Source organism: Pollachius pollachius, assembly GCF_949987615.1.
Source record: "Pollachius pollachius genome assembly, chromosome: 19".
NCBI lineage: Eukaryota > Metazoa > Chordata > Actinopteri > Gadiformes > Gadidae > Pollachius > Pollachius pollachius.
In genome coordinates, this window is record NC_136952.1 from 17,530,479 (window position 1) to 17,542,820 (window position 12,342).

The 12,342-nt window shown below is 49.4% G+C and overlaps 1 protein-coding gene across 1 annotated transcript in view; it reads left to right on the forward strand.

Moving 5' to 3' along the window:
- The window catches only part of ift140 (intraflagellar transport 140 homolog (Chlamydomonas)), a 39,953-nt gene that overhangs the window by 6,702 nt on the left and 20,909 nt on the right, over positions 1 to 12,342 (forward strand). Inside the window, exons 8-18 of the mRNA XM_079757332.1 lie at positions 449 to 555; positions 930 to 1,072; positions 1,198 to 1,401; positions 1,748 to 1,820; positions 2,223 to 2,314; positions 2,513 to 2,640; positions 4,403 to 4,520; positions 5,075 to 5,190; positions 6,151 to 6,286; positions 6,377 to 6,508; positions 8,580 to 8,791. Of these exons, the coding sequence (XP_079613458.1) occupies positions 449 to 555; positions 930 to 1,072; positions 1,198 to 1,401; positions 1,748 to 1,820; positions 2,223 to 2,314; positions 2,513 to 2,640; positions 4,403 to 4,520; positions 5,075 to 5,190; positions 6,151 to 6,286; positions 6,377 to 6,508; positions 8,580 to 8,791 (1,461 nt within the window). The remainder of the gene's footprint in view (positions 1 to 448; positions 556 to 929; positions 1,073 to 1,197; positions 1,402 to 1,747; positions 1,821 to 2,222; positions 2,315 to 2,512; positions 2,641 to 4,402; positions 4,521 to 5,074; positions 5,191 to 6,150; positions 6,287 to 6,376; positions 6,509 to 8,579; positions 8,792 to 12,342) is intronic.

Sequence of the window (12,342 nt, forward strand, 5' to 3'; positions counted from 1 at the left end):
AGATCACAGCCCCTGGGTGGACTGTCCACTGTATAAATACACATATTAAATCCCCTTCTGAAAGCATTTACGTTAACATTTTGGGTTTTTTCAGACGCTTTTATCCAAAGCAACTTACAACCATTAATTAACAAATTCACACACTGACGACGGAGTCAACCACGCAGGGCCAACTAGCTTGTCAGGAGCCGTTAGGGTGAGGTGTCATGCTCAGGGACACCTCAACACTCAGCTAGAAGGAGCCGGGGATCGAACTAGCAACCCCCTCTACCTCCTGAGCTACTGTGAAAGCAGTACTCACTCTTGCTCATGAGTCTTCTTGGGTAGAATATCTCTAAAATGAACCAGGGAACTAGGGGGGACAGTGTTTGACATGCGGCCCAGGCTCTGTGCCCTGCTGGAGCACGTTAGTCCTCTGAGAAAGGCTGACAGTGTTGTGTTGATGCAGGGTGTGGGATCTGGAGAGGGATGACAACTACGTCCTCTCTCTGGACGAGGCTCTGGGATTCCAGAGAGGGGAGCTCATCAACTGTGTCTCCTACTGCAGCGCTAAAGGTAGAACGGACACACACACACACACACACACACACACACACACACACACACACACACACACACACACACACACACACACACACACGCGCAAAGACACAGGCACACGCACACATTCAACACACACATTCAACACACACTCACACACAGCCACTCAACACTGAACACACACACACACTCAACCCCCCCCCCACACACACACTCACCCCCCCCCCCCCCCCCACACACACACACACACACACACACTCAACCCCCACACACACACACACACACACACACACACTCAACCCCCCCATATACACACACACAGCACATATTTTCAGCACATACGCACGCAGAGCATGCATGTTATATACATAGTGTGTGTGTGTGTGTAGAGGTGCTAGCAGCAGGGACCAGTCTGGGCAAGGTTGCTATGTGGAGGATGATGCTGCAGCCTAGCAACAGCAGGACTGATTCAAGGGTCTCCTGGAAACTCCAGACCCCGACCGAGACAGAGGGCAACGTCACCCAGCTCCAGGTACTGTCTGCCTGCCTGCCTGCAGCCTGCCGGTCTCTCCGTCTGTCTCTCTGTCTTTCTCCATGTTCCTGACTTTTTCCCTTCCTGTCTCCCGACCCCTGACCCCTGCCCTCTGCCCTCTCCAGTGGGGCTCGAGCCTGAACCTCCTGGCGGTGGGCAGCGTGTCGTCGGTGCTCATCCTGCTGGAGCACGTGATGCTGGCCCACTTCAGCCAGCAGGTGGCAGCTGTGCAGCTCGCCCCCTCCCAGCTCAGCGTCAGCCTCTCCGCCGAGGACCCCCCGCTCGCCCTACGCACCCACATACACATCAAGGGGGTCTGCGTCACCGCGGTAACCGCTAACAAACGCCACACGGACGCACACACATACGTACCATACACACATCCTCGCTGCATCCAGCCATGCATGTTTCATCCCAGACAGGGTTTTACATGAACACAGGTCCCCGGGTCCTGGGCTGTGGGACTAGAACATGCTGTGTTGTTCCTTGAGTCCACATGTGGTATTGCATGTGTTAATTCTTATGGACAGTTACATCAAGGTAACAGGTAACATCAAGAAAAGGTTCTGGCCCTTGGAGCTGCTCATGTAGGGTTCCAGTGCTCCGGGTCGGGAGGCACTGCTTGATGTGTGTCACCATGGAGATATACCTGAGGTATGATCCGTGTTTCAACAGGACTCTGTCACTGTGTGGAGTGGGAAGCAGGTCATCGTCTACGAGCTCTCGGCCGGTGCTCTACGTAGTACAGGTACGGACATATTCCACACTCACTAATCGTGTACTAATACAACACACTACTGCTACTTATAAAACACATTAGTAGTACAAATGCTACAAAGTTATCAATGCTTATCGCGGATAAATCCATGCAGATATATGAGCTTGCGGCATAGATATGACTCTCTTTTTCTCTCACCTCATCTTGTCTCCTACCCTCTCTTATACTTTTCTCTGCTCTCCTCTCCTCTCCCCTTGTCTCATCTCCTTTCCTGTCGTCTCCTCTCCTCTCCTTTCCTCCACTCTTCTCCCATCCTTTCTTCTCTTCCCCTCTCTTCTCCTCTCGTCTCCTTTCCTGTCGTCTCCTCTCCTTTCGTCTCGTCTCATTTCCTCTCCTCTCCTTTCCTCTCTTCTCCTCTCCTCTCCTCTCCAGGTGTGTTCCAGTGTGATTCTCAGGTTTTAGCGGTGCAGGCTGACAACATCTACACTGTGGAGCCTAACAGGGTGCAGGTCCGCACACCACAGGTCAGTAGACACACACACACACACGCACACGCACACTCATCACACATCACACATTCACACATGCGCATTTCATGGGTGTGCAGTCAGTTTCTCTCGGACTCTAGTCTGTGGGTGTTTGTTGGGACCTGTGGGTGTTTGTTGGGACCTGTGGGTGTTTGTGGGGACCTTTGTGAGCCTATGGTTATCACGGTGCTGCAGGGCACAGTGAAGCAGCTGCTGGCCTTCTCGGAGGCCGAGGGGAACCCTGTGCTGCTCAGTGTGTGCCAGACCTACCTGGCCGTCGGCACGGATACTGCACACGTCAAAGTCTTCGACCTGACCAGACGGTACGGAATTCGGCCACTCTAATGTGGTACAACATTCAAACAATATTATAGGGTGAAACAGTATGGGTAAGGCTGTTCAACTCCAAGCTTAACGGTTCCAAGTTCGATCCCCAATTTCTGCATTGTAACCTGTAGCCATTCTTGAGCAAGATGCCTTAATGGATAAACAGTATTAAGGAAGGGCTTTCCCAGTCTCTTGGTTTAAAGGTCCCATGGCATGACTATTTCACTTTATTAGGTTTTTCTGACATTATTTTGAGTTCACCTAGCCTGCTTATGGTACCCCAGTAGCTAGAAATTGCGTTAGGTGTAAAACGAGCACTAGCTATCCTGCTCTGCCATTGAGAAAACAAAGCTCAAACGCGCTGTTTAGGAAATTTTCCCCGTATGTCGTCATACGGAGACATGCTATCTCTCCTTTCCTTGCTTTGCCCAATGAGCTACGACCGTGCAAGCGGCACATGTGCACACTGTAACGCAAGTGTGGTACACTTCTTTGTTATTTGGATAACTCTTCTGCTGTTGGTGTTATGGCGCATAACACGTCAGGTTCTCTGACGTCTCTGATATTTCCACAACGAGACTCGAGACTCGTAGTGGGATTTATCTCAGCCATGGTTGAGAAGGAATTGGGGGCAAAGGAACTTTGGCTTTGACTCCCTGAAGTAGTTTACATGAACAGCGACATGGAGGAGAAAGGGATTGACCGCGATCATCCCCCGCCGGAGCCCCGCTGCCCGCTGCCGAGGCACCACTGCCAGGGCTACGGGCAGCGGTCAGCAGACAGCAGGTGGTGGGGTCCTGCGGCGTTGGTGCATCGCGGAGGTGGTGCCTCGCGGCAGCGGGGCTCCAACGGGAAAGAATCGCGGGCAACAATCACGGACAAGAACCTCTTTCTCCTCCATGTCGCGTTTCAGTCTTCTTCAGATTTATGTGGAATTGGAAGAACCAGAGACATTGACAAACCAGACGCAGTTGTTTGAGATTTAAAATATTGTCTACTACCGCGGGGTGGTGGTGCTTCAGCGCTGCCCGCTGACCACTGCTGAGAGGCACCACCGCCGCGAGGCGCCACCGCTGCGAGGCACCACCGCCGCGGGGCGTTGGTTCCTTGGCTCTGCCCGCTGCCGAGGAACCCCCTTTCTCCTAATGTCGCGGTTCAGTCTACTTCAGATTGATGTGGAAATTAAAGAACCAGAGACGTCGGAGAACCTGACGCAGTCGTTTGATTCATAATATCGTCTGGAGGTGCACACAGCTTTTGGCCGTGATAATATATATTATATGATATAGATATCTATGTATAATATGATATTATTTAGATATATAGCTCCAGGACTCCCTCCAGAGCACCCGGAGTGTTCTAGAATATTTACAGAACACGGCCAAAAGCTGTGCGGCCTCGCCATTGCGATACATCCACTGTAAAAAGAGTACATGGTACCGTGGCCGCAAGCTGCTCAGGGCCAAACCCCCAAACTCCTTGACCCGCCTCTCTCCTCCTCATTTGCATTAAAGCTACAGACACCGAAACGGCGCGTTTGGGGAAAGCTCAATGTGCAACTGGCTCGTAGAGGCTGTAATTCTGCACCACGGATGAATTTTGGGAACGTCTTCAAATACTGTGTTAGGGGCCCACTAATATCTATATTAAAACATCCATAATGTGAAGAATAGAGATCATAGTACCTTCCTGAAATGGCTACCCTTTTATTATTTTAAATTGTGGACCTAAATGAAGAGTTAAAATGTGTGTCTTCAGAGAAGCCAAAGCCCACTGCAACGCCAAGAACCTGACTGAGCTCATTCCCAACCTGGGTGCTCTGCACTCGGTCAAATGCAACGCCAGCGGCAGCCAAGTCAGCCTCCTTGTCACTCAGGTATGGAACAGTAAAGGTGATGGAACCAACTTAGTGCAGGTGGTGTAATAGACATGATCAGGGTGGTGTAATAGACATGATCAGGGTGGTGTAATGGACATGATCAAGGTGGTGTAATAGACATGATCACGGTTGTGTAATAGACTTGATCAGGGTGGTGTAATGGACATGATCAGGGTGGTGTAATAGACATGATCGGGGTGGTGTAATAGACATGATCAGGGTGTAATAGACATGATCAAGGTGGTGTAATAGACATGATCACAGTGGTGTAATAGACATGATCACGGTGGTGTAATAGACATGATCAGGCTGGTGTAATAGACATGATCATGGTGGTAAAATAGACATGATCAGGATGTTGTATTAGACATGATCAGGGTGGGGTAATAGACATGATCAGGGTGTTGTATTAGACATGATCAGGGTGGTGTACTAGCCGTGGTTTAATGCAGTGCCGGTGTTGTAACAGTGCAGGTGATGTGATGTACCTAGTGCAGTTGGTGTACTAGCCGTGGTGTAATGCAGATTTTGTAACAGAGGTTCCTGTGTAGGTGAACGGGCGTCCGGACCGTAAGGTGTATGTATACGACGTGGAGATGGACACGATGCTGCACTTTGACTTCTTCATGGGACGCCCCCTAAGCAGCCTATCCCAGGACATTGAACGGTAACCTTTGAGCAAGGTTCTCAAAACCCCCACAAGTCAGGTAGGGTTTGATTCCCTACCTGACTTGTGTAGAGGGAACCAATCGTATTGTTTGATGAGGGAATATTCCTAACCTATCACTGATGTCACTGATCCATATATAGATAGATAGGTCCAGGGCTAGAGATATTATTTTGAATGTACCATACTTCTAAAGAATACCAAAGGCCGTTTCTGTGATTGGGAAAACCAATTCATTCCTAACCTACACATATGCACCCGTATTTGCACATCCATGCGATTCGCATCTTGCCACAGATGCACTTTGCAGCGTTTGTTTGTCTTGTATTTTTTAGGGCTGGGTTCAATTGATCAACACACAATAATCACCGATTTTTAAAAAAAAAAAAAGCCCTTTTCATTAGCAGACAACATTAACAATATATCACTGGTCCCAGTAGTTCCCAAAACTCATTTGTAACACTTCCCACCTAGGCCTAGTGATTTGCCTTGTTTGTTAACTTCAATGCAGCCTCAATTTCCACCATAGATATGGGCCGAGCTATATTTGCTTCCTTTGATTCTTTTTAGTGTTGGTAGATCTTGTATGTTTTTCAAAAAGAAATCACATTTCTGACGTTCAAAGTTTGGAGTTGATTGATATAAATCCTGGGCATAAACTTTGTCAATGTTTCAGATACCAACCTTAACTTGGCACTTGTATTGATTCTATAGATGCTGTGGATTCACCTGGTTTCAGTTTTACAGTTTCCGCTTGGCTTGGTTTACTGAATGCATGATGCAAGGCGCTCGTTTTCTCAGTCAATCATTGAACTCTACCGTAGCTCCCCTTAACTCATTGTCTACTGAGTCAGAATATTTCTTCTTCAGTAACCTTTTATGGGAGGGACATTTTCCTTCTAACACAAATGTATTAAATGACAGCATTTCCTTAAAGTGTGTGTGTGTGTTGTGTTCCAGGCAGCAGCCTCAGTTCCCAGAGCTGAGCGCCCGCTGTCCCGTGTCCCACTTCTGGGACGAGAGCGAGGCGCGGCTGCTGGTCTGCGAGACGGTCCCCGTCGGGGCGGAGTCTGCCACCTCATCTCACCCGGACATGGTACCCCACCCCTGCTGGTCTTCTGTGTCAACACCACGGTGGGATCACCTCGAACCGGCGTCCACTGTCTTCTTCTTCTTCTTCTCCCAGGCAGATGTTTCCGTGGTTACCTTCTTCTGCACCCAGGAGCACGGCCTCCTCCTTCACGACGTCTTCCCCAAGCCCCCCGGCCTGCAGGGTCTGCTGGCCCTCCACGTCCCCCACTACTTCTTCACACGCAAGGTAGCCCCACCACTCCCTCTGGGCCCCTGCCACCACAGAATCCAGCGGCCCACTCACCTGCCTAGCATCTGTTTTTACATGCCTCGTGGATCCTGACTACTTATCATTTTAGTAATAATTAACTGCAGTTATAAAGCGCCTTTCAAAGCAGTCAAAGTGCTTTATATACTGACTGTGTGTGTGTGTGTGTGGTCACATCACACATCATCCACTACCAGTGTGGAGCTCCCACTTGGGTGCTGCATGGCAGCCCGTATGCGCCCAAAGGTCTTTTCCTCAGGAAGGAAAAGACCAGGGCTGATTAACGGGTCATGATGGATTAGGAGGCAGGTTGAGGATTTGGCAGAACACCTATTCCTGCAATGAGCGGCATTTTTCCCCCCTGGGGCTCTGGGGGATAAAACATTGGCCAGATGGACGAGCCCTCCCTACTGACCCTCCATCGTCTCTACCCGCACCCACATGTCCCGGGCCTGACCTCCAGAGAAACCAACAGTGGTAGGCAGATAGTTGTGGGGCTGGCTACCTCACACACCATGTAGCGCTGCAAAGCAGTTACTACAACGCTACACTATGGAATAAAGTGTCTGCTAAATGCAAAGATTCAAAGTAAATGTAATTTTAAATGTCCTGTTTCCCACACAAGGAAGCGCCGCAAAGCCCTCTGGGTAGGCTGGTCTGTACTACTGGGACTATGCTGGTTAGGGTAGAAGCATTTGAGATCCTCTGTGTTTGAGCATGGCACTCCACTGCCCTTACTGAGATGGGACCCGATGCAAGCTGTTTTACTGCTGGGCTTTGTGTGGCAAGCTAGGAACAAACTTCATAAATGCCGGCAATTCATATTTCAGTGAGTAATGATAACTGCTGCGCTCTCTATGAATGCGTGTGTGTGTATGTGAGTGTGGGCGGGTGTGTGAACATGTTCTTTCTGTCAACACACAACACACCCAGCTGTTGTTTTGGAGGGGTGGTGTCTATCTGCCAGAAGTAAGTTCCTGTCGATGTTAAGTTCCGTCCCCCCTCAGTGTGGTTCAGTGGTCCCCTGTGTCTCGTGCGGCCCCCTTCCTGAACCTGATGATGTGGTAGACCTGTCCTGTGCTTTAACTGGCCCCATCTTACCACCAGGCTCCATGTGGATTAGTACCTTACATGATTGACATCACATGTTCTCGTTCCACTCTATTGTGCACTAATCGGTGAATTATGAGGTCATTTTTCATGAAAGCAAGTTGACAGTGACGACAAGCAAAGCCACAGTACTGATGTTGGTGTGAAATATTGTTCCTAGGGTAAGCTCTTTAAAAACACCAACCTAAGTGGCACTAAGTGGAGAGAAACACTGAGACGCCTCAGCACAGCTCTGTTAACTGAGCTGTAGAAACACTGAGGAGCCTCAGCACAGCTCTGTTCACTGAGCTGTCGAAACACTGAGGAGCCTCAGCACAGCTCTGTTCACTGAGCTGCCAACATCTAGGCTGATCCGCCCTGTCCCCGGCCTGCATCCTGTCCGCTAACCGTGGCTCCCTCCGCTGGTCCAGGAAGAGGCTCCAGGGCTCCTCAGGAAGCCCTGGGTCCTCTCCCTGATGGCGCCCAGCTCTGAGGGAACAGCGTCTTCATCTTCCTGCGTCAACGGCCATCTGGGTGGACCCCCCCTAGTCCGTACTAGTGATGTCACTAATGCGGGGGATATTTACTAATGGCATGTAATGACGCAGGCCTTTTTAATGTTCACTTAAGGGGTTGTTTACTGGATGACATTCCAACCTATCAATGAAAGAGACCGACGCCCAATACATCACCAGCTTATTCCAGGACCGCTCATAATTCCTTTTCTTGGAAGAATTCCCAAGGTCCACATCCTATCCTGTAGGCATCCTGATGCCCGTGAGAAACTCGCCCCTAGCCCATACCTGCTCCTTAATGACGTGCACCTGAATTCACTGAGTAACTGATGTTACTGGGTAGCATCATGTCTCCTAATGAAGACATGATGTTAAGTTTAGTAGAGAACAATGTGTGTGTTAGATGTGTGTTAGATGATCGGTAGTAACCACACGGTCCCCCCCAGCCTGGAGAGAGCGGCCAGGGTGCGGGGGAGGAAATCACCCCCTCCGCCACGGCTGGCCGCCCCCCCCACATGGTGTCCAGACGGCCCATGAGGGACTTTGTGGGCCTGGAGGGCTGTGAGAAGAGCACGCGAGAGGCCATGCTCAACTTCAGCTTCTACCTGACGGTGGGCAACATGGACGGGGCCTTCAGGTCCATCAAGCTCATCAAGAGGTGAGAGCCCCTCAGAGGATCAGTCAGTAGAACAGTACCTCATCCCAACAGTATTAGACTCAGCAAAATGTGTTTTAGGCTGAGAGGACTAGGAGGTAGGGGGTGGCGTGTCGTCCCCATGGTTAAGACCCGAGGACAACTTTGTGATGCTTCTTGAGTGCCATCGTTGGTGTGAGCTTTAAAATGAGCGATGTTGTATATGTAATGGCCACACACCGTTATGTTATACAGTAAGGGTCAGAGGGTTAGGATGCCCAAACCGAGCTCCACACACCTCGCTGCCGGTGTCCCTTGGTCGTGACGTTGTAGAGAATACTTAAAGGCACTTCCATGACAAAGTTACGTACGTTCCTGGCAGAATGGAACGTTTCAAAACTGGTTAAATAAGAATAACATTATTCATACTATGTTGAAGATCACACAAGACATATTACCCCGTTTATAACAAAATACTGTCAGAGAAGTTTTGTTGAAATAAATATAATCCCCATGAAAACTAAAGAAGAACAAATCGTAAAACGATATACCAATTATTTATTACAATCTTAAACAGCAGTGGAAAATTGAGTCCTACTTAAGGACCATTCACAGTAGCTCATCTCGTGCACTTGCAGTGGTCAGGCTCTAGCCCCCTGGCAGCCTTGGGAATTGAACTACCAACCACCTGGGGCCGGTTGCACTAACTGGTCTTAACTAAACCTGGTCGTAACTGCTAAGTAGGTCTTAGTCGAGACCTGGCGTTAGAATGGAACTAACGCCGGTTGCACCAACGGGACTTAAGCTTGGTCTTAACTACGCCCGGTCTTAGCCATGCCATGTGAATGTTCCATAGAATGCGCATATCACTGCGTTGCTAGGATACTTCGTGCCGACTGCTACTTACTATTTTACTTGACATGCTGTTGCACACCGAAATAAATAACTCATTCTTTCATTCATTGTCATTCATCAATTGTGTTAATGCCTAACAATTAAACACTGCAAACAAATGTAATTAAAATATGTATTTGTAATGTCTGGTTTACAACGAGCAGGCATTTAGACGGGAATGGTTCTTTTTGACAGAAGCAATGCATTGAACATCATCAAATGACAATTGAGTTGTTTTGAGACTGTAGGAGAGATCGGTTATTCACAACTGATTATAAGTTCAGCACGGACTAATCGGCCAGCGATATCTTCAATTGCTCTTGCTGGACGCACGTCTTCCTCTGGGACTGCCGGTGGCTGATGGTGTCTGGGGAGAGGGATTCTCTTGGAGATGTTGTGCAGAACCGTGCACGCAGCTATTTCTGTGCAGACCCGTTCTGGGTGCATCCGCATCTCCCCATGAAGGCAGTGAAACCCTCCGGATAACCCGACAGGCGGTCGATCTGTGAACACTGATCATATCGCCGGCTGTGTTTTGAAATGCCGTGTTTGCATAGAAGCGAAGCGCAATGAGCAGTTGCAAGCATGGTGGTAGCGCTGCATTGGATTGGATGTAATTGCTATAGAAACAGCCTGGAATTTCAACTCTACGCCTGCCCCTGACCAGGCGAAGGATTTACGCCTGGTCTTAGTGAAAACAACGCTAAGCCCAGTTGGTGCAACCGGTGTAACGGTTAGGTCGGACTTAGAACGCCAAGTTACGACCAGGCGTAGTTAAGACCAGGCTTACGCCCAGTTGGTGCAACCCAGCCCTGTTGCCCCCCTTTCTTTTGTCACTGATCAGTCAGGGTTGTGTTCTGTCTCTATCATCAGAAGACCATGTTGTCCATCACTGGTTCGTGAACCATCCCCCCCCGCTACTACCCCACCCATAGACCCAGACCACTCTGACCCGCTACTAACCCAACCAGCATCCACCGCCCCCCTACACTCTTACCCTCTCCCCACCCCCGTCCCGCCCCCCACCAGGCTGCTGTTAATCGGCAGTGATTGCTATTAACTTCAAAGCCTCAGGAAAGACCAGGGGAGTGTATTGTTACTGCAACCTTGACTCCAGCATGCTGCCCCCCTGAGGCAACACACACACACACGCACGCACGCACGCACGCACGCGCGCAACCGCAAAAACAGGTTGTTCCCCAGAGTTCAGCATACCCTGTGTCTCTCATGGCCTCCACAGTGAGAGATGCGGAGGGACAGGAACTGATCAAGCCCTGACCTCCCCCCTGGGGGTCATACCCCTTCTGCATTCCATCACTGGTCTATGAGAAGGTCTGGTACTGTTTCTGCTGTTGTTTAGCATGGCCTGCTGGGCTTCATGTGTGTATGTTTGTGTGTGTGTGTGTGTGTGTGTGTGTGTGTGTGTGTGTGTGTGTGTGTGTGTGTGTGTGTGTGTGTGTGTGTGTCTAACATGCCCATTCCTTCCTGTTCACAGCAAATGGGTCACAGAGAGGATGTGCTTGTTCCCTTCCTGTAGGACTGTGTGTGTGTGTGTGTTCCTGGGTTTGCTTGAGTTTATGTATGAGACTCATTTGAACAATCATGCGATATGATCTCTAGAAGAATACGTGATACAGGGCACCCTCTCCACTGCAGTATCCCCCCTGGCACGTATGAGTACTACGCAAATACCTATACAGAGTACACAGTGGAGGGGAATGTACTCCGGACGGTGATTTCAGCCGACGTGATGACAGCTTTAGCAAGTTCCTCATTCAATGCTATTTATATTCCAGAAACATCCTTTTTTTTTTTTTTTTTTAAGGGATGGGTATTGTGCCCTTTCCCGGCTATGAGATGATGCACTTCCTGTGTTGTGTCAGGCGGCTGGTCCTGTATCTTCTGGGACACGTCTCCACGGCAACGCTCTTTGAACTGCCCAGTACTCTCACGTATCGGTGCTGGGGACAGGCTATGCGGGGCGTGAGAATAACTCCCGCCCTCCCATAGAGGTCTCATGTGGAGACTCATGGTAGTAGGAGGGAGGTCCAGGCCGCTAGCGTGCTAACCTGCTAGAGACACTCCCTGTGCAGGTCCTGGGCTACGGCCTTTCCCTCTCCTTTTCAACACACCTTCCTCTTTGTCTTTCCTGGCCATAAAGACACCAGAAACCCATACAATATGTAGATGTGTTTTAATTATATCACAGGATCTAATTCAGATTTAGACAACTTGTTTATTATGAAAATTGTCTATTCATGACAATGTTATTTTTGACTGTAATGTATGATATTTATGAGAGAGAGAGAGAGAGAGAGAGAGAGAGTGTGGGTAAGAGGTCAAGAGATGGTTAAGGTAGTTTATCTTGTCAATAGCCTGTTCATCCACTATGGTAAAACACCTGTATGTACAGTTCATAGCCCAGGAGTCTGCAAACACACAATTTGGTACCCATGGACACACACACACACACACACGTATGCGTACTCCGCAAGCCGTGCCTGAGAGACAATCTGTCACGTCAGGGATGTTATTTCTGCTGTCACCAGCATTGGGCTACTTCCTCTCATTCATGGTGGCCTTGACTATGCTGACTGTCAATCCACCATCCCTCCAAGAGTGTGTTCCAGAACTGCAACCTACCCGGAGTGCCCAGAAGTACAAGGTGTTCAGTGCTTAGA